The sequence below is a fragment of the Impatiens glandulifera genome, chromosome 8 (genome assembly GCF_907164915.1).
Source record: "Impatiens glandulifera chromosome 8, dImpGla2.1, whole genome shotgun sequence".
Classification (NCBI taxonomy): Eukaryota; Viridiplantae; Streptophyta; class Magnoliopsida; order Ericales; family Balsaminaceae; genus Impatiens; species Impatiens glandulifera.
Genome location: NC_061869.1, coordinates 42,883,647 through 42,905,495, shown reverse-complemented (window position 1 = coordinate 42,905,495; position 21,849 = coordinate 42,883,647). Strand labels below are relative to the sequence as shown.

Genomic DNA, 21,849 nt, shown 5'->3' with positions numbered 1-21,849 from the left:
CGAAAGATCAACCGGTCATAGGAACAAGATGGGTATTCAGAAATAAACTCAATGAAGACGGTTTGGTTACGAGGAATAAAGCTAGATTAGTGGAACAAGGATACAAACAGGAAGAAGGCATTGATTTTGAAGAATCATTTGCTCATGTAGCTAGAATTGAAGCCATTAGATTTTTTCTAGCCTTTACTGCTTTCAAAAATTTTAAAGTATTCCAAATGGATGTTAAGAGTGCATTTTTAAATGGTGACCTACGTGAAGAAATATATGTTGAACAACCACCCGGTTTTAGAAATGTTGATCTGACCAATCATGTATATCGTCTAAATAAAGCCCTTTACAGTTTAAAACAAGCTCCTAGAGCTTGGTATAATACACTAACCGCATTTCTGATACATCATGACTTCACCATAGGTTCAGTAGATAAAACCCTATTTAAATTTGAGAAAAAGGGACACATTCTACTTGTTCAAATTTATGTAGATGATATCATTTTCGGATCAACCGATCCTAAGCTGTGTGATAAATTCTCAACCCTGATGACTAACAAATTTGAAATGAGTATGATGGGAGAATTAAGCTTCTTCCTAGGTCTCCAGGTTAGAAAATTGGAAGGAGGAACTTTCATCAATCAGCCCAAATATACAAAGGAACTTCTAAAGAAATTTGGGATGGAAACATGTTCCTCTGCCACCACTCCAATGAGCTCATCAATCAAGTTGGATAAAGATGATGACGGTCAGGGAGTAGACCTGACATCCTATCGTGGAATCATCGGTTCACTTCTGTACCTGACAGCAAGTAGACCGGACATATTATTAGCGGTCGGAGTATGTGGAAGATTCCAGGCTAATCCCAAACAATCTCACTATACAGCCGTTAAACGAATCCTGAAATATCTAAAGGGAACATCTGAAGTCGGATTATGGTATCCAAAGGACTCAAGTTTTAACCTCACAAGCTATTCTGATGGAGACTATGCAGAATGTAAAGTTGACAGAAAAAGTACCAGCGGAACATGCCAATTCTTAGGTGACCGGCTTGATTCATGGCACAGCAAGAAGCAAACGTCGGTTGCTACATCAACCGCAGAAGCTGAATATCTGGCAGCCGGAAGTTATTGTTCACAACTTCTATGGATTCAACAGCAACTAAAGGATTTTGGTGTCACCGCCGAAGAGTCTCCAATTTTCTGTGACAACACAAGTGCCATAGCCATCACATACAATCCGGTGTTACACTCTAGAACCAAGCACATCGACATAAGGCATCATTTCATCCGGGAACATGTCATTTAGAAGCACATCCGGTTGGAATATGTATCAACTGATCAACAAGTAGCCGATATTTTCACAAAGCCTCTGCAGGAAGCTAAGTTTTCTTTCTTCAGAAACATCATCGGTCTAACCGATATAAATCAACTCATTTCTTAAAACCTCTAGCCTCTAAAAGGAAAAATCGGTTCGGACAAATAAAACCGGCAGTTCTTCCTAAAATGACGGAAATCGAATTTACCATCGTAGTTATTAAAAAACCGCTTTGTCTATCAGTTACAGTAAACCGACCAATTACATAGTACCTACACTAATTAACTGCATCGGGACCAATGGCTGAAAACCAACCGGTTTGAATATAATATACTCTGGAATATTTGGCTTCCCAACAAATTTGGAATAATTGTCTATGTTTGGACGTATCTGTTCTGAAAAGATTCCTTTTCAAAACAAAGCAGTCATGCCTCAAAAGACGTGAAGATATAATATCTCTCATTGTCTAGGTCTATGACTCACACCCTTAAGATTTAAACACACCTAATTCATGCAAGATGTTTTATCCTATGGTTAATAAACTAAATTACCTGCTACCCTCTGGATAATGCTACTCACCTATATCACCCTCCAACTAATATATAAGTTAGATGAATATCAAACAAACATTCACACCCTTAAACTCTCATTTTACTAAGGCAAAAATGTCTCAGTATCAGAACATTCTTCAAGTTGACTTTGACTCAGCACAAGGCGCAAAACACTACGAAATCTTCAAAATGATCAAGTCTTTGGAGAGTACCGGTCTTCGGTCTTTCCTAGATGACAAACATATTATATTTCCTGAAACCGTGACCGAGTTCTTTCACAATGCCAGAGTTTTTCGTGGCACTCCATTCTTTGACACTCTTATTCAGTCAAGGGTAAGATGAACGGTTTTTCGACTTCACTTAGCGAGACTTCACTCGGTGCTTCGATCTTTCCAAGGAAGGTCTTATAGACCTATCGGTTTCGGATGAACAGAAAGCCAAAATATCTCTAGAATTTTCCCGCTCAAACTCTCCGGTCGATGATCACGGTGCACGATCATCGTTGAGGGCCGAATATCAGCTCCTCAACGATATCATTGGTAAGGCCATCCTGGGAAAGGATGTCACCAATACCTACTGTCGCACGATCTTTAACATCATGACTGCCATAACTATCGATACTCCGGTAAACTGGTCTAGGTTGCTGTTTGACAACCTGATCTGGATGATAATACCCGACACACCGGTTTTATTCCTCAAATAAGTTCTCTACTCATCGAACTCGGGGTTCCACTCTGTCCGGGCGAAGGGCTGCATCAATCCCAGGTTTTGACCAGGGATTCCACGGATTCCTTCTATGAGTGGTTTGAGAAAGCATTGAAGAAAAAGAAGAGAAACATCACCTCCTTCGGTCACTAAAGAATCACTCCTTCGGACAACCGGTCATTTTGCTTCATGCACCGGTTGTACTTCTATTTATCTTAATCGGTTATGGCTTTCTTTTGGTCTACTGTACTTCAACTTTTTCTTAATGAAATTCTAGTACTTTTGAATTCTAACTGCATGGGAAATTACACAAACTTAGTTAGTTTCCAACTAGATTCTCAACTTCGGTCTCCGTAACCAGTCAAAATCACCACTTCCCCAGACGTTTTGAAAAACATAAATATTCCATAGCATTAATGAGACAAAACAAAATCTAAATCTTAAATGCTCTTACGCTACCTCTCACTTCCAATCTATTTAAGAAACCTCTCACTCTCATTCCAATACATTCCAAGACAACATTCTACATCTCTAAGCAAATCTGAAAAATGTCTCATCCCACCCTCCGAAACTATTTGTGCATCGACTTCGATTCATTACTATCCCTTGATTACGTTGAAATAAGGGAAGTACTCTTTGAATCTTTGATTGATACTGGCCTCCGCGGATTCCTAGAGGAATTCGGACCTCTCTTTCTTCCAGAAGTACTGGAGTTCCTTTCCAATGCAGCCATACATAACGGTGTCATCGTCTCCTCTATAAACACTAATATCATCATTCTCTCGGAAGACATATTCGCCGGGATGTTCAACCTCCCAACCGAGGGGTTTTCGGACTTTCCACCACGAGAGGGCAGTACATTTGATGATTACGCTGAAATGTTCTCCGCCTCCGACAGACCGGTTCAAAACCACAGCCTTAAAGCCCACCTTGCTCCCTACATTCAAGTTTTGCATGAGATCGTTAACCGATCGATCATCTGTCAGTCCCCCAATCAAAACTACACTAGAAAATCCTTTGACATGATGACCTATATCATCAGCTCAACCCCCATCAATTGGGCATCGGTCATCTTTAATAACCTGAAGACTATGGTCGAGACGAAGAAACGGTTCGGCTATGCTCCTCACTTGAGCCGGGTCGTTCGAGCCTTTGTTCCAAACCTTGGACCGGGACACCGGTGAATCCTTCAAATGTCCTTACCAAGGAAGCGGTGGAAGACAAAATCTGTAGGATGTCTTAGGTTCTAAGTCGGTTAATTTTTTATTTTAATCTTGTATGTGTATTTAAAACCGATCTTCATATCGGTTCTATCATTATCATATCTGCTTCATCATTAATCAAATATCGGTTTAAATTGCAAGGATCAAATATCGGTTTAAATTCTCCAACGGTTAAATTGTTTACCGCCTCATTAATTATCGGTTAAATGGTTTACCGCTTTAATCACTTCCCGCCAAAAGGCCTCCCACCAAAAGGATTGCTGCCAAAAGCTTACCGCCAACTCGTTTTGGAGGGAAAAACTTGGCGCCTTTTCTTGATGTGACGGCTCGCGTCGGTTGGCATTCCAGGCCGCTGCCTATATATAACTTCATTTGTCTTCTTATGATTCTCTTCCGAGAATCTGCTTTCTCTCTCTAGCAATTACTTTATCTTCCAAAATTTCAATCTTTCCAACTCCAATCTCTCTAATCAAAATGGGTCGTGATTCTGCACTCTTCAACCACATCTTCCAAGTAGACTTCGAAGAAATTCGAACCAACGGTTCAACGGAGTCTAAACAAGTGCTGGAACTCATAACTGCCTCGGGTCTGGAACATTTTCTAAATGGATTGTTCGTCATGCATCAAGACGCGGTCATAGAGTTCTTCCAAACCGCCGTACTTCATGAAGAAACCATATCCGCAACGGTCGGTGGAAAACCGTTTAAGGTTACAAAAGAATCGGTTACTGAAGCTCTACACCTACCAACCGAAGGATGTGACTTCACCGAGGACACGGAAGCTGACGAACTTCTTGCGGTTCGTTGTGCTGTATCGGACTCTAACCAACTGTTAGTGGTGTCCGGTAAGAAAACAGACCTGAAACCGGAATACAGGCCACTTTGCGAAATTATCTCAAAGTCGGTCCAAGGAAGAGGAGGCAACTACGATAGCTTAACAAGCTCGAAGATTAAGATGATGTCCGATATAGTTACAAGCATTCAAATCAACTGGGCCGAGGTTATTTTCTCCAACCTCTGTGAGATATTGGATCCGACTTCAAAACGATCTCAGGGATATGCCGTTTCGCTCGGCAATCTGATGCGCCATTCAAATATCAAAACCGGCCTAGGTGTCCTTATCCTTAACAGCAAGATCATAAAGTCTACCCACTTCTTGAGAACATCGGTTCGACCGAGCAAGGCGAAGGCCTCAACCGCTAAACAACCATCCACTCAATCCGGAAGCAAGGCGGTTCCCCACACATCCGGATCGGCTAATATTCAAGCCGACATCCCTAATCCGGAGGACTCCGCATCCAGCTCTAGCCGCACCAACACCAATGACACCGAGAAAAATCGGTCAAACAAGGGAAAAAGGAAGGTTGTCGATGAGGGAAATCCGGCCACAAATCTTAATGATGAATCCGGTTCAGTCAGACAATCGGAGGCACACGAAACCTCAGACGACGACATTCAACAATTGGGAGAGGGACTTGTCTCCCAAATAATAGAGCAGCTCTTCAAGCAGGCTCATGTTGTGAGCAATATTTACTATCAGCGGGCTCTTCAACGGGAGGAAGTCGGTTATGCCGACATGTTACCAGAGTGTCCCGCTCATCAGAAATGGGAAAACTGGTGGAAATGGAGAGGTCGGTGTTCGAACTGACGAAAACAAAGAGCGTTGTCACCGCTCTCAGAAGAGGAAGGATGGTTGAAACGCACGCCCGGTTGAAAGAACTCATCGGCCACATCCTTCACCTTCATGAACAGAATGTCCCTAAAGAGGACAAAAAACCAGCTCGATGTAATAGTGCTGGAGATGTTAAAGGCCAAGGAACAAGAGCTAACCGATGACATGACGCGGTTGGAATCGGAAGCCGGTCATCAAGAAGCCTCGCACTTTTCAAGATCCCATCTTGATGATGATGGAGGATCCAAATCCAATGGAGGTCCGAATCCGGAAGAGGCCGAAAAGGCCCCTCCTCCTTTGAAATCCACGGTCAACAGAATTGAAACTGAAACGGGTAATCTTCTCACCGATCGGCCCGGGTCTCCACAAGCCGATAAATCGCTGGTGCCTGTATTGTTTGAGGACCACGTCAAAAGATACATCGAGGAATTTTTTCAAGATGCCATCATCCCGTGGAGACTAAAATGAAAGAAAGGTCGAAGAAATCAAACCGGTTGATTAAGTCTACCGGTGAAATGCTCAACTCTGCGATCCAACAGCTTACAGTTGTTGAAGAGAATTACGGCCTAACCGACCAACTGATCAGCTCCACGACACATAAAACTACAACTCTGGAGTACGGTCTTGCTCAAACCGACCAGCAGCTCGGTTCAACGGATCAAAGGTTAGCAACTCTTGAAGAGAGTCACAATCATACCGCCCAACAACTTACGTCAACGGATCAAAGGTTGGCATCTCTTGAAGAGGGTCTGTTTCAATCCGGTATCCAGGCCGGTTCAATACTTCAAAGAATGGCAGCGCTTGAAGAAAAGCATGCCCTGACCGAAGCATCATTAAAATCGGTCTCCGAACAGCTCGCGGAAATGGTTGCGGCCAAGCTAGCGGCCGACGAAGCACTTGAGAAAGCGAATGAGATCGCGGATCAAAATCTCCAAGAATCTGAAGACGAGTATATGCGGATTCTGAAGGAATGGGAACAGGCAGATGCGAGCCTGGCCCAACACGTTCAGGTGGTTGAAAATGCAGCACCGGAACAAGCGGTACAAGAAAATGAGGACGCGGCTCGGATAATCCAACAACAGTTGATAGAGGAGGAAATAGAAGAAAGAAATAAACGTCCTAATCCGGATGCTCCCTCAACCGGACCGGTCACCAAAAAGAGAAAGGCCACCAAGAAGACAGCGACTAAACGGACTCAACAGATATTGGATGTCATTGCTGAACCGACCAACGCGCCTCCAATCAACCCGGTTTCACCAGAAGTTGTAGAAGTTGAGGACGAGGCTGTACCGCTAATAAAGAGAGCGCGGTGTGTCAATGTGTTACCACTCAGATCAGTCCCTTCACAAGCACAGGCTTCACCAACCACCGGCACCTCGGGCGGTCAAGCATCTTCCTCCGGACTTGGCATCGATCCATGCAATCCGGGAAAGTGAGTGATGGCTGAATATCTCCAGAGATATATGCCAAAAGACGACAAGAATAGGGATTAGACTTTTAATTATTTATTATTTATGTCAACTTCATTATATTTCATACTTTTATATATATAAAGTATTTTTGGAAACCGGCCTACTTCTTATTCCTTACATGGTTTTGAATATTTTAAATATAATAATCAAAAAGGGAGAAATTGATAAGATAATTTTTTTTAAAAGACAAAAACTCTCTCAAAAATTTTCTAAAATTTTTCTAAACCTTTTTCAAAAATCCGGCCAAACAAACTTTTAAAACAACCGGCCTACTTCTTATTCCTTACATGGTTTTAAACACTTTAAATAAAATAATCAAAAAGGGAGAAATTGATAAGATAATTTTTTTTTTATAAAAGACAAAAAAATTTCTCCCTCAAATCTTTCCAAAAATTTTTCTAAAATTATTCTAAACATTTTTCAAAAATCCGGCCAAACAAACTTTTAAAACAACCGGCCTACTTCTTACTTATTACATGATTTTGAATATTTTAAATAAAATAATCAAAAAGGGAGAAATTGTTAGATAAATTAGACTGGTTAAAATAAGAACTTAACAAAAACAAATTTCTTGTGCAAGAACGGTCAAGAACCAAGAACGGTCAAGAATCTGAACGGTCAAGAATCTAACCGGTGAAGAATCAAACCAGTTAGAAGAAGAAGAAGAAAAGGATGTATCCAAAACCGGAAGTTATCTAGTTAACCTGAAGCTATGAACAACCGGTAAACATCCTAAACCGAAATGCATTATTCAACCGAAAACCGACGAAGAGACTACTTAAAGAAAGAAGTCAAGATTATCGAACTAAGTACAATCTACAAATTGGTGCAAACGAATACTTTGAGTATCTGCGAAAGATGATATCAAAGGATCAGACTGTGACATTGCCATATCAATACAAGTCTGATGATACTTTGAAGGTTGTAGAAGATGGCCTAAAGAGACAGTTACCATTTTGGTACAAGTTAAAGGTGCAGTTCTCTAGATGCAGGTAACTGGCCAACCGACAGTTACCATATTAAGTAAAAGATAAATCAAAGCCGGTCTCCTCCATTCCTTGGAAACTTAAACCGTAATTAATGAAATGTTGAACCTCTGCTCAACCAATCAGATTTAAGGATTACCCTAAAGGTATCCGTTGAAGAAATGTGACTGTTAATACATTTCACCTATAAAAGATGGAGCTGAAGAAGAGTAAATGCAGTTACAAGTCACGATAATTCAGAGCTAACAACCCAAGTTACAAGTTGTGTTTATCTCTCTATAAGATTAAAAGCTTAAGTGTGCATTTGAAGTGTGATTACAATTACTGTAAGAATTGTAAGAGTGTTTATCGAGCAACAAATAAATCTCGATTGTGTAGTGTGGTTGTGTATTCCTTAGTGAATATCTTTCTCGCGGTTTGAGAAGAAGGGGTGACGTATGAGTTTTATCTCCGAACATCCATAAAAACATGTGTCTTGTTCTTTACTTTCTGCCGGTTCCACTTTCTAACCGACTTGTACTGTCCTAACCGACTTACATCACTTTAACCGATTCACTAAACCTCAAACCGACCTGCTAATCTCCAAACCGATATTCTCCAAACTCTATCTCTATTCATCCCGTGTTTTTCTTTAACCTGAAACAAAACACTTCCGCACTTGAACTCGTTTCAAGGGTTTGTGACAGTTTGTGTAGTATTGAAACCCGGTGTTAATCTCTAACCGGATTAGCGCCAACCGTTGAGTGTTGTCAGAAAGTGTAAATCGGCCAGACCCCGGTCCGCCATCCGCGATCTAGATCATAACATAGAAGAATGCTTGTTTGTTGCATTTTAATTGATATTCATTTGTGTTGATTTTGTGATTTCATTGTTGAATTCTTAGGTGTGTTTCATTTCAAAACTAGGACAAAGGTTATTTTGTCCTAATTTCAAAACTCTTGTAACTTTTTTTCCATTTGAGATTTTAATTAAATGACGATAAATTATTTTTAAAAAAAAGTTGAATAGATGATTTTAACCTTTCAAAAATGTGAATATAAAAGATGAATTCAATGATAATTTATTAATAACAAAATTTGGAAATTAGATGATTTTGGACCAATCGATAGAGATTGAACTTTCAAGCCTTGACCTAAATGACTTAATAAACCGGGAAAAGAAATTGAAATTTGAATGGTTGAATTTTAAGAGAATTTACAAATGTTGGAATTTAAAGCATTTAAATATATGAGATATATTTAAACTTTGAAAAATATTACCTAATAGTACGACCAATCCATTAAGGGACTTTAGGTTAATGTATAATATCCAACTCTATAAGTAGAGGACACTTGTTAAACCCTATATCAACATATATAATACAAATTACAAGAGGTAAAAAATGAACATTTTTCTGGATTATTATGTTGCCAATTTTGTAATTACTCCCCTTTCTAAAGGAGTAGACCGCTTATATTCCACCAATATGACCACTACCATCCTCAATAAAGGTTTGTTCCCTATATCCTAATAATGTAATCAAGGGTAACTATAGTCATTGATGCAAGAAAATTCATGACATATGAATGGAATCATTTAGTATGTGCATCATGGTTGTAAATTAGACACTCGTGTCAGATGAAAACTAAAACTCTCATCTTTTTTTGGGTACTAAAATCGGAAAAAATTGGGGTTGATTGGATAAAGATTAAATATAAGTTAAAATACAATTAAAGTTCTAATTTTATAAAATAAAATAAAGAAATTTTGTGTGTTGAGCCATTTTCAAAATTTGGTAAGCAAATTGAGACACAAAATTTAAAGGTAAAATAAACCTTTGGTTTCACTAATTATTTGTCAAACAAAATGGTTTTATTTTATTTTAAAAATGGTTAATCTCCTATGTATAATTAATTAATAAGTTGATTTTTACAGATATAATTTATTTTTTAAGACGGGAAGCTTTTTGATTTATATATTAAAAGGGATGGAGTGTGTTTTAATTAGAAAAAAACAAAATCAATAAAATTCAAAACATGATATACTTACAAAGAATAGAAATGAATTAGAATGGAAAAAATCCTAACAAAAATCAAATTGATCATGTTCAATATATTTGAAACTAGTTTAAGGAAATAAATCACTAGGTATAGAAGCTATCTAGAAGATTTAAAGTTATTACTTTTTAGAAACTAGACAAATATGGATTTAAATTTTTTATAGCAGGAATCTAGCTTATGTATATAAAGATGAAAAGCATGAAACCACCAGCTATTAATTAAACATCACCAAGTAGCTACGAAATTGAAATTAATCACTCAAAATTAATACTTGTTTTTATCAGTGTAGCTAGCAAAAATTATATTTCCTTGAAGGAAACTAAGTACTTGTTGTAGTAATAGGTGGTCAGATAGTTTAATGAAAAATAGTCTCACTTTAAAACAAATATAATCATAATAATAAAACATGGTATTCTCCAATTTCTAGTATCACCAAACATGATTATCCGAAATTGCGTGGTCCTGACTGATGTAGTGAATGCAAAAGGGAGGAGCTGATGAATTCGCATTACCCAAAACATCATCGTTGATAATTTCTAATGATGCTAAATGATATTGTAGTAAGCTAGGGTTTTGCTCCTCCATATGCATAACATGATGATCTTGAAGGGGAGACGAGTTCGTGTTCTGACCATTTGATCTAGCCAGACGATTGCCTGAAATGTTTAATAAGTTTAGGTTACTAGAGTTAGGGTTAGGGTTAGGATTAGGGTTATCCTCTTGGAACTCTCTTGATTTCTCCCTTGTAATCATCTTCTCTCTCGTTCTTTCCCTTGCTCTCTCTCTTGCCTTATCCCTTGATTCCTTCTTCGTAGGATTATTAATATTCCTAATCATTTTTCCCTTTCTCTCATTCTTTAACTGAACTTTCAAGCTATCATCCTTCTTCTTCTTCTGTTTAGGAGTGGAAACCTCTTTTTGTTTTGGAGAATAACTTTGTGAAGCCAATACCTCATTTCCTTGAGGGATGTTTTTAGTGAGTTCTTTGATAGCTGCCTTTGATTTGGTAAAGAGCCAATCTATAGTTTTGCTAGCTTTATCAAAACCTAACATGTCATGGAGATCGAAGAATTTTCGTGCGATCCTCAACGAAAGTCTCATCCTCCGGTCTCTCAAACCTTGAGACGTGTGGATCTTGCTATGGCGGTCTTTCTTTCCTGGAGTAGCAATCCTCTTTCTTGAGTTAGGGTTTGAAGCAACAACATTACATTCCAAAATCTCCTTCTCCGGAGCTTGATTATCAGCTGATCCAGAAAGCTCATCTTGCTCATGAGTGAGTAAAAAGTGATCGCTGTTGAAAAAAGGCGAAGGAAGTTGAAAGAAGAAAGGAGGAGGCAAGTGATTCATACCATGTTGTTGAATAATTTCATTTGGATATGAGAAAGGATGTAAATCTTCTTGGAAGTTCATTATTGAAGTATATATTTCCTCAAATAGATATGAAACTATACTTTTTTAAGTAGACCTACACAAAAGAGAGAAATATCAATGGCAATTAGAAAAGCTACATATTAGTGTTGCTTAAATGGAATGAGTCTTACATTAATATAGAGCAGCTAGCAGTTGAAACGTTTTCGATTTGATATTTGTTATTGTTCATGTAAGAAGACTGATTCAGCAAAGAAAGTGGATGAAAGAAAGATAGATACTGATGAATGAGAAATGTAGATCTTCTTCTCTCTCACTTTCAGATGGAATGGTTAACAATTGGGAGAGAGATATTGAATATGTCGTCCAGATTAAGAGACACCTCTAGTGTAGTACGTACGATTGATAGCTGTTTCCTTTTTCTTTTTCTATTTTGACCTCAGCTTTTAAAAGTGGGGACAATAGTATTACTATTTTCATTTGTTGCATGCTTGCTTAGTACAGTAAAGAGAGAGAAAGAGGTGATTTTATTTATTTATTATTTTTTTGGGGTAAGAAATGGAGGTGATACATTCACTGTTTAAGTCACTAGGAATATGAATAGTTACATTTTGTCAAATCATTAAAAAAATGTCTTAATAAAAATATATCTAATTTATAGAATTTCCGTTATGACAAATTCTCTTTTATTGCGTGCTCACCACCAGCCTGCAAAAATGCCACCCTAAATGCAAATCATCACTATTCATTTAAAGCCCATAAGTGGGAAATTCCCATTCGAACTAATTGAGACATTTTTAATTTGCTTCAATTTAGAATGAATATATGTTGGAAGAAATACAACCAAGAAGTGTTAGCCTAGACATTTAATGATTGAATTACATTGTTTGATTAAAAAGTTGTTTATGTCCAAAGATAAAAAAATATATATTCTTTCGCGAACTATATCTAAAACTCACTTATTTAACTAGGAAGAAGGTGTGAGGGACATTCTTTTCGGTGAGGAAATGTGTTGAAACTAGATCTAAATGTAGATATCATAAAGTGAGCATATTGATGCACAATCAATTTTACACAGATTATAGAGTACTCTCAACTTTCCATTTCCACATAATGTATGAGATCGGGTCGGATCTGTGATAAATATGTTCATACCAAGTCTTTATCAAATATAACGCAAAAATCATTAAAGATTAATTCATTATTAAATAATTAATGTTGAAAAATAAAACTTTAAAAAATTAATCTAGGTAATTGATTTGATTGAAATGTACGTAGATATCATGTTATTATCCAACTAGAGCCTATCTTAAAAATGATATTAAAGGAGCTTAGGAGAAATCACAACTAGAGAAAAATAAGGGTGAATAGGAAGATTTTTGTAATTCATAGTTGCCTAATCAAAACTAGAAGTAAAATTATAGTGCTGAAAATTTCGAGATTATACCGTTATGGTAAAAGTTGTATATCTCCTTTTTGACTTATCCTAAAATTCTAATGATTATACGAGGTATATTTTATATTTTCTTTAAGGTATAGTATACGATTTGCATTGGACGACGTCATCGTTACACTTATTGATTTATGTGTTAAGATCAATATATAATATATAATGTGGAATGACTATATGTGCTTATTGAGTAATATTTCTCGAGATCGATCCCCACTTTCACATTTAATGAGTTTGCCTATAAAATATAGCATTAAGGGGGTGAATTCCCAATTGAGATAACTCTTCCTTACATTGATAGTTTCATTTGAGATGTTTGTTGGAATGTATGCATTATTGTACATGTTTTTCCTTGTCCTTGTCCCGTCTTTTTAGAAAAGAGGTTTATTTTTTTCCGGGAAAAGATCTTTCTTATTACAATTTTATCCATTCGAATGCACCGTCTATAAGGGCAGTTTGTACGATCCAAATTTGGTCGATCACATGCCTTACATATCCTTCCAAATGCTCCGTCCACAGAGGAGACACAACGAAGGATTTAAATTATATAATCAACCCATGCACTTTTTTAGGAAATTCTTTTATACGGAAGTTATGTTATAGAAGTCATTGGCTTAAATTCCTCTTAAATCTCATAAAAGTAGACAGAAATAATATCTTAGAAATGAGAAATAGAAATGAAGTTCTATAACATTGCCTTTTTTCATTTGGCACGTATAGGTTTTAGATTAGTATGTAATGAGATGTAGTGATCTAATTGACTATAAAGTCGTCACTTCAGTTTATTTCACATAGAAACTAAAGGAAATAAAATCAAAGGTTTAATTGAAGTGTCTCATGCTTGGTTACGTATTAGGAAAGGGCAATGGTTATGTGTCCTATATGCCTATTCAAAGTGATATTCTCTACTCGAACATAGTTTTCTATTGAATTGTTTAGAAGAGTTGTTACACATGCATTCCGAGTTCAAAATTCTTTTTCTTGTGAATATTTTGATCATGTATCTTAACGAAGGGACCAACCTTATTCCTTGCTTAAAGCTTACCCTAAGCGTCCAATAGGTTTAAACAAAATTGATATAAAGAGGTCATTGAATTCTCTTGGTCTATTGATTATCATATCTTATGTCTATGAAAAGGGCTATTCATATTCCTTATTTAGAGATGACTCTAAACGTACAATAGATTTAGACAAAGATGAGATAATGAAACCTTGAATGCATCATTAGGACAAATAAACAAAATTGTGAAATGAAGAATTTACAATTTGTTTGCTTGCTAGTTCAGATTGTAGAAAAGAAATCCACGAATGCAGGTAAATAATCATTAAGGATTTCAGATTACATGAGCCTCGTTTATTACCGCAAATATCAAGAAATTTTCCAAAATTGGTTGAAAAAATTTGAATATTTTAATTTATGTGAAACACAATTTTAGGAGTACGCTGCACTCGAGTTTGGAATTTACGGAGTTTTAGAACTCAAGATATGACACTACGAAAATAAGTATTTTTCCATATGTTCCCCAAAAATTCTGGAAAATTTTGTGGAAGCTAACTTAAGGACCTTTTCAATGGTATCTCATTTGCTCAAAATTGTTGAGTAGATAAAAAGATATAATTTTTTGAAGTTGCACCTAACTTCAGTTTGCTTATGGAACGAAACTAGTGCACTTGCATTTTGTTGTCTGGATGTGTAGACCAATTTAACCATCGATTGTGGGCTTAGGACCGATGCTATTCGATCGGGCTGTCTCAACTTTTCAACTGTAGGTAGAAATCTATTTTGAGGCCATATAGCTCAAGTTATGAATTTTAATTGAAAGCATGTCTAGTTAGGTCATATCATGGACAGATTGTCTTGCATCGACAATTCAAATATTGTTTTCAATAACATAAATATATAAAACATATAATGTTACAAATAAATGAAATAAACTAAATGTGTACGAAGAATAAAATCACCGAATAAAGGTTGATATGAGACATATATTAGACATATATCCCTGAAAATAGTTTCATTGTCCCCATTTGTATTAGAACATATTATAGATGGTTGTATCTCATGGTGTAACAAATCTGTAGACACTCATTTTTCAAATCCAATTTTATATTTTATATAATTTAAAAAAATTTGAGCGTATGCTAATTTATAAATTCACATAGGCTCATTTCTACGAATTATTTAAAGGGCAATTATGTTTTAAACGATTGAGTTTATAAAAATAATTTATTTTGAATTTTTAATAAGTTAAGGTAATAATTTGCTTACGGTAGAAATATTAATTCTTTTATTATACTTATAATGTTAAAAAATATTTAATTAATTAAGATACCTTGAATAATAATAAAAATTTATATAATGCACTTAACAAATTTTTAATATATATATACGAAACTCATTCATATTGTATTATATCTGATTTTATTTTTAGTTTATTTAATTATTAATTAAGCTTGTAAGCATTAAAATTTAACTTACCCCAATATATAATAATATTCTTAATTTTATAATATTGAAATAATATTTTAAAATTTTAAATTAAAAATAATTCAAAGGAGATATTAAAAGGAAATTATGATTAATTATTAAGGTAATTAAACTTTAATTAGAAAAATTAAATAAAAACAAAAAATAATATAAGGTTAAAATATTGTATTTATTTTGCCCAAATCAAACCCAAAAAGGGACTCAAATGACAAAACAGGCAGAATCTGGGTCATTTGGGATAAAAAAGTTGCTGAGGTTAGGGCTCTCTTTTTGAATGATCAAGCAATCCTGTTGGAGGTCAAAGACAGAATCACAAGAATCCTGTTTAATCTTGCTATTGTCTATGCTAGCAACTCAAGCACTGACAGAAGACTCCTCTGAAATTGTCTTAGAAACTGGATCGGTAGTAATAAATCTTGGGTTGTCCTTGGTGATTACAACGTAACCAGAAACGAATCTGATCGTAGCCCAGAATCTGAAATAACTCGGGATATGATTGACTTTAATGACTGCATTAGAGATATGGGTTGTATCGAGCCTACCAATTCCGGGAATTTCTTCACTCGGTCTTCTACGAGAGGGAAAATGAATCCGGATATATCTGATCATTGCCCGATTAAATTATTCTGGGAAAAGGAAGAAAGGTTCAAAAGACCCTTTAAATTTTTCGATTTTTGGATGGAAAATGACAAATTCAAGGGTATTCTTGAAAGCGTATGGTCTACAGATGTCAGTGGATCCAACATGTACAGGGTTTCTGAGAAGCTTAAACTCCTGAAGAATCATCTCCAAAGCTTTGACAAGAAAAAGTTCAGCAATATCTCCAATAGAGTTCTGGCTGCTAGAGAAGAACTAGAAGAAGTTCAGAAAATGTTATTAAGGGATGATAATGATAAACAACTCAATGAAACGGAAAAGGATGCGCTTGAAAACTTCAGGAAGCTAAGTCTTCTTGAAGAGAATTTTATTAGACAGAGCTGGCTCTCGTTGGGTGACAAAAACACAGCTTTCTTCTAAAGAAAATGCAAGGCTAGAAACATGAGAAACAAATTATACAGGCTGAAGAATGATGATGGTGAATATGTTCAGGGTCAAAAGAGTGTACAAGATTTGGCTATCGATTTCTATAAGCAGCTTATGGGTACAAGAAAGCAGCATCAAAGTCACCTGAATACCTTGTATCAAATTATTGATAGGAAAATTTATGCAGAAGATAATCGCAAATTGATAATGGTGGTCACGATGGTTGAGGTTAAAGAAGCTTTGTTTAGTATTGATGGGAATAAAAGCCCAGGTCCTGATGGGTTTAATGCACAGTTCTTCAAAGACAATTGGTCGATTGTGGGTGAAGACTTTACTGATTGGGTTCTGGAGTTTTTCAAGAACAGGAAGATGTTAAAACAATGGAATACAACAGTCCTAACCTTGATCCCCAAAACTGCGGTACCCGAGAAAGTACAAGATTTCAGACCAATTTCCTACTGCAATGTGATTTATAAAGTAATTTCAAAAATCATTTCTAAACAATTTTAAAATGTCATATGAAAAATTATAAATCTTAACTAATCTGCATTGATCCCCGATAGTACAATCTCTCATAATATTCTTCTCATACATAGCCTTTTAAAAGGCTACGGGAATAAGAAAATATCCCCGAGAGTAGCTTTCAAAATAGATATCAAGAAAGCTTTCGACTCTGTTAGATGGGAAGTCATTCGAGACTTTCTAGTTGTATCTGTTTTTCCTATGATTTTTATTGATTGAATTATGTAGTGTGTTTCATCATCCTACTTTATTGTTAGCGTCAATGGAGTCCATAGAGTCTATTTTAAGGGTGAAAACGGGGTAAGGTAAGGGGACCCCCTCTCTTCTTACCTTTTCGTAGCTATCATGGCGATCTTTGAGAGCATCTTCGCGATGTTCCGAAAGAATCGTCCATACATCTTTCACCCATTCTGTGAGGTAGAGGAGGTAACCCATTTATGCTTTGCTGACGATTTGTTCATTCTAGCGCACACAGACATTGATTCCATTAAAACTATTAGGATTGCACTAACGTTCTTTTCTGAGGTTACAAGTTTAACTATTAATGAAAGCAAAAGTGTGGCATTTTATGGAGGCATGAATGAAGAAAGAAAGCAGGACATCTTCAACATCATGGGCATCAAGGAAGGCAGTTTTCCCTTAAGGTACTTAGGAATTTCGTTAACCGCGAAGCAGATCGAGATCTCACACTGCAAACCGCTGATTGAAAAGGTAAAAAACACGATATTTGACTAGGCAACGAAAAAACTTTCTTATGCAGGGAGGATTGAACTTATCAAAATTGTGGTCATGGGCATAGTTGGCTACTGGACACAACAAATGGTCATTCCGAAGAAGGTAATAAAGGAGCTCGATACACTGATGAGGAACTTTATCTGGGGCAGTAGCGGAAGAGGAGGAAAAAAAGTCAAATGGACCGCTCTCTGCAAACCGAAGGACGAGGGAGACATCGGCTTGAATAACTGTATCGAGTGGAACAAGGCTCTCACCTTCAAGCATCTGTGGGCTTTGGAGCGAAATTAGGAGTCACTATGGAGGTTTGTGAAATACGAAACCAGCATATGGACCTGCTAAATTTATGAAGGTATGAGCTGGTCTCTAAAAAAGATTCTTAAACTAAGAAGCGATATTGCAGATCTTTATGACATCCGGCTAGGGGACGGGAAATGCACTCTATTCTGGCACGACCCCTGGTTCGAAAACCAGCCTATCATCCAAAAGGAGGAGTTTCAAAATACCCGCATTAGAAGGGACAAGATAGAAGCGAAAATTAGAGACATTAAAGATGGGAATTGTGACTCACTCCTGAGAAGAAATCTAGAAGGACAGAGGATACTTGATCATATAAGTAACATACAGCTACACGAAAGACCTGATATTCATGAATAGAAAGCTGAGGACAATGGGAAGCTGGTATCGAAAAAAATATGGGAGGTAACCCGGGAAAAAGCGCAGAAAGTAGAATGGGCTCCTCTTGTATGGTCAATGAAGATTATCCCTAGACACCAGTTCATCATATGGCTCGCCTTCTGGAAAAGACTCAGCACTCGTGATCGTATCAGCAAGTTTATGAGCATCCTGGACACGAGCTGTCTTCTATGTAGTGGAAATGAAGAAACCATAGATCACCTATTCGGGAGCTGCTGTATTGCTTCAGAGCTTTGGGACAGATTCTATAAAAGCCTGGAGCTGATTAGTTTCTCGAGCGAATGAAATGAAATCAAAGATGCAGCACTACTCAAAGCCAAGGAAAATAGATTTACAAAAAGCGTGTTCAAGTGCGGCTTTGGAGTAGTGGTGTATAACATTTGGCAAGAACGGAATGCAAGATTATATGGTAGAACCCGCAGGAGCGTTGAAGAGTTGTGGAAAGATATTGTATCGGATTGCAGCGCCCTCGCGAGAACGTGGACAAGAATTCCAAGCACGGAGCAGAACTGGAATATCTGTAGGAGCTAAAATTTACCGTTTTTTAAACTCACTAGAATTGAAAGCATTGTAATTAGATAATTCATTTACGTTTTTAGCTTTATAGCTTTTATTTAGAATGTTACGACTTCAAAATTATTCCAGGCCTATCTAGAATGATCTCTTAAACTTGTGGTTTTTTTCCCATTTTTGAGAATTTTTAATGAAATGACGCTAAGTCGTTTTTCCCCAAAAAAAAAACCCAAAAAGGGATTGGAATAATTTAATTATGATTTTAAACATAAATTATCTACAATTTATGTCTTAAAACGATTAAATAAATAGCTCAAAAAAAATATGAACATAATTTTATTTATATTTTCAAAAATCTTTTTGTGTATTAATTTGGTGAAGAAAAACGCAAAAAGGGTTAAAAATTCAATTTCAAATAACCATTTTATTATAAATATAAATGTATAATCATGTGTGGCAGAACTTATGTTCAAACTTTGCAGCAGGAACACGGCGCGTTTCCGGATGTAACTAAAGAAACACGCGCTAAGGTCTACACAAGATCAGTTAACGGGGATGCTAACCCCGTTAGCCCAAACGTCATAACGCCAGACAGAACGCCATGCGATGGACGGTACGCCAACATAGCGTTCATGTAAACAAAACAACTTCGTTTTGTTCGTCTTCTTCGTGAGGCCATAGAAATGCGTTCAACGCTGACGACCTTCCAAAAGCTCTAGCTTCTTCATTTCTCAATATTATCCCTCCATTTTTTATCAACGTGCACGTCTTTAACTTGCCTTCAATTCTCCTAAGATCAATAATCAAATCCTACTCTAGACCTAGGTTTCCAAGGACAAAACAGAAATGTTGAAGAAGTAATTTCAGAAGCAAAATTGAAGTTAAATTTGGCTATGAAACTAACCTAGCTCGGGTATAAATAGTCTCTAGGTATTCTTTTTCCAATCCATCGAACAAACATCACAAATTACAGCCTAATTGAAGAAATTCAAAGAACTCCGGCGATGGTCTTTTTGAAGATATCATTTCGGCGATTCAAGCTTCGATCCAGGTATTGGGAAAGCTTCATACAGATCATTGGAGTGTTCTCCAATCACTAGTAAGCTTCCCAACCTATTGTAATTCGAATTGTGATTCATAAATTTATTTTTCCAAGTTCGATCGGGTTGATCTTATTTAGGGCTCAATTTTGTGTTTTCTTTAGTTGAAATCAATCCCTAGAAAATTTTTAAACTTTTTATCCAAAGATATTTCATCAATTTAACCTAAATCAAAAAAACCTAAATTTGATTTGAAAATCTAGAAATTTTGAATTTCGTGTTCTTGAGCATTATAGACTTAGAGCTCGATTGATCGAGTTTAGGATTAGGGATTATGATCCCTATAACCATATGAGTTATTTAAAACTTACATATCATATTTTCGTTATCTTTATCAAAAGTTACAACTTGCAATCTTTATACCAAATGAGGAACACTAGGACCGAGGACTAAAAAGCTTTGGTCCTGACCGATACCAAGGACCGAGAAAATTGACTTAGAACCAAAACAAATGTTTGGTATTTTTGAGTCAGGATCGAGTTTTAGGACCGAGCCCTAGGACTGGTATTCTTGAGTTTGGACCAGCCCTAAGACTAGTTTTCTTGAGCAAGGACCGATAAATCTGAATGAAGATTCTCACATAGGATTGAGAGGTCTGACTTGGGACCAAGACTCCAAAGTCCTACAACCGAGAAATCTAGACCTGGGAACGAGACTCCCAGACCTAGGACCGAACAATCTGAGTTCAATACCGAGCCTCTTAAACCCCAGGGCCGAACCCTCTAGTCCCTTGACCGAGCATATAAAATGATTTTTTTAATATTTTCAAGATATTTCTCAAACAAATATTTGAATACCTCGTTTCAAATTTATTTTTAAATTATAATACTTTTCTGATATTTTTTCAGGTCTTATAATCAGTCTTATATCAACGCATTCGAATATACTCACTTCCAAATAATTTTGTACTATTATTTATGTAATTTAAACTTATCCTTATTTAGGACCCCCGAACTACTAATTAAAGGAAATAAATGCTATAAATAAATCTTTTTATATGAAGACTTTTAAAAAATAAAACTGTCTTCGACAGATGCGAAAGTCTTTTCCCGAGCGTAACCAAATAACAAACCCCTTATGGAAACTCTAGTATAAAGTACGTTTATATACGTACATTTTACTGATTTTTTTAAAATCATTTGGCGACTCTGTATTCAAATTAATAATATTTTCTTAAATTAATTATGTACGATTAATTTAAACTGGATTTTAAACCAAATAGTCATTTGGTTACAATAAATCCCTAGATTATTAAAATTTAAATATAATTGATTATTTTTACATAATTAATTTTAAAAACTATGAGGTACTGTCAAAATCTTTAAAACTAATCATTTTATTTTAAAAAGATGTCTGGCACGTAAACCAATATTGAAACGCATCGAACATTGAGCCACCCCGGATCCCTCGTATTGTCACGTGTCATCCGACACGTGCTATGCTGAGGGAAGGTATTTTTCAGGGGTTACATCTTTCTTGGTTTTATAAATTTTTATTTATAACATTTAAAATCTTCATAATAGTCCACCTTACTAGGTTCATCACCCCAAAGGGTATCTAGGCTCTATCCTAATAATTGTCAGGAATTAAATGTGTATATCATCCGGGATTACGTGAAGAAGTACCATATCAGAACTCTATACTTCTATGAATTACGTGAAAACTAATCATACCAGTTTGTGACCGAGAGATGTTGTGAGAAAAATTAGGAACCCAAAATCGATCCCCCCCATTCGGCTTATATACATTCATCAAGATGCGACGGTGGGGAGAAATTCTAAACCAACCCTCGACTACACCTTAGCAAACAAAACTCGGTTACTTTGCCCACCCGTTGTTTGACGTCCTTAATATATGTGCTTATTTATTATACATGCATACATCTATTATAGATAAACATCTATAAGAATATATTGCTTTATCAAAATCAAACCACATTTTTGTCAAGTTGATTATACAATCACAGAATGGTCCTATTAGAGAACGAAGATTTGTTCCTCTAGAGC

At 36.3% G+C, this 21,849-nt stretch overlaps 1 protein-coding gene across 1 annotated transcript; it reads right to left on the bottom strand.

Annotated features, from left to right (window-relative positions):
* Positions 1 to 10,380: 10,380 nt before the first annotated feature.
* Positions 10,381 to 11,361, bottom strand: LOC124913356 (transcription factor TCP12-like). The gene has a single exon (XM_047453946.1). The coding sequence runs from the start codon at positions 11,359 to 11,361 to the stop codon at positions 10,381 to 10,383; it is 981 nt and encodes a 326-aa protein (XP_047309902.1).
* Positions 11,362 to 21,849: the final 10,488 nt, after the last annotated feature.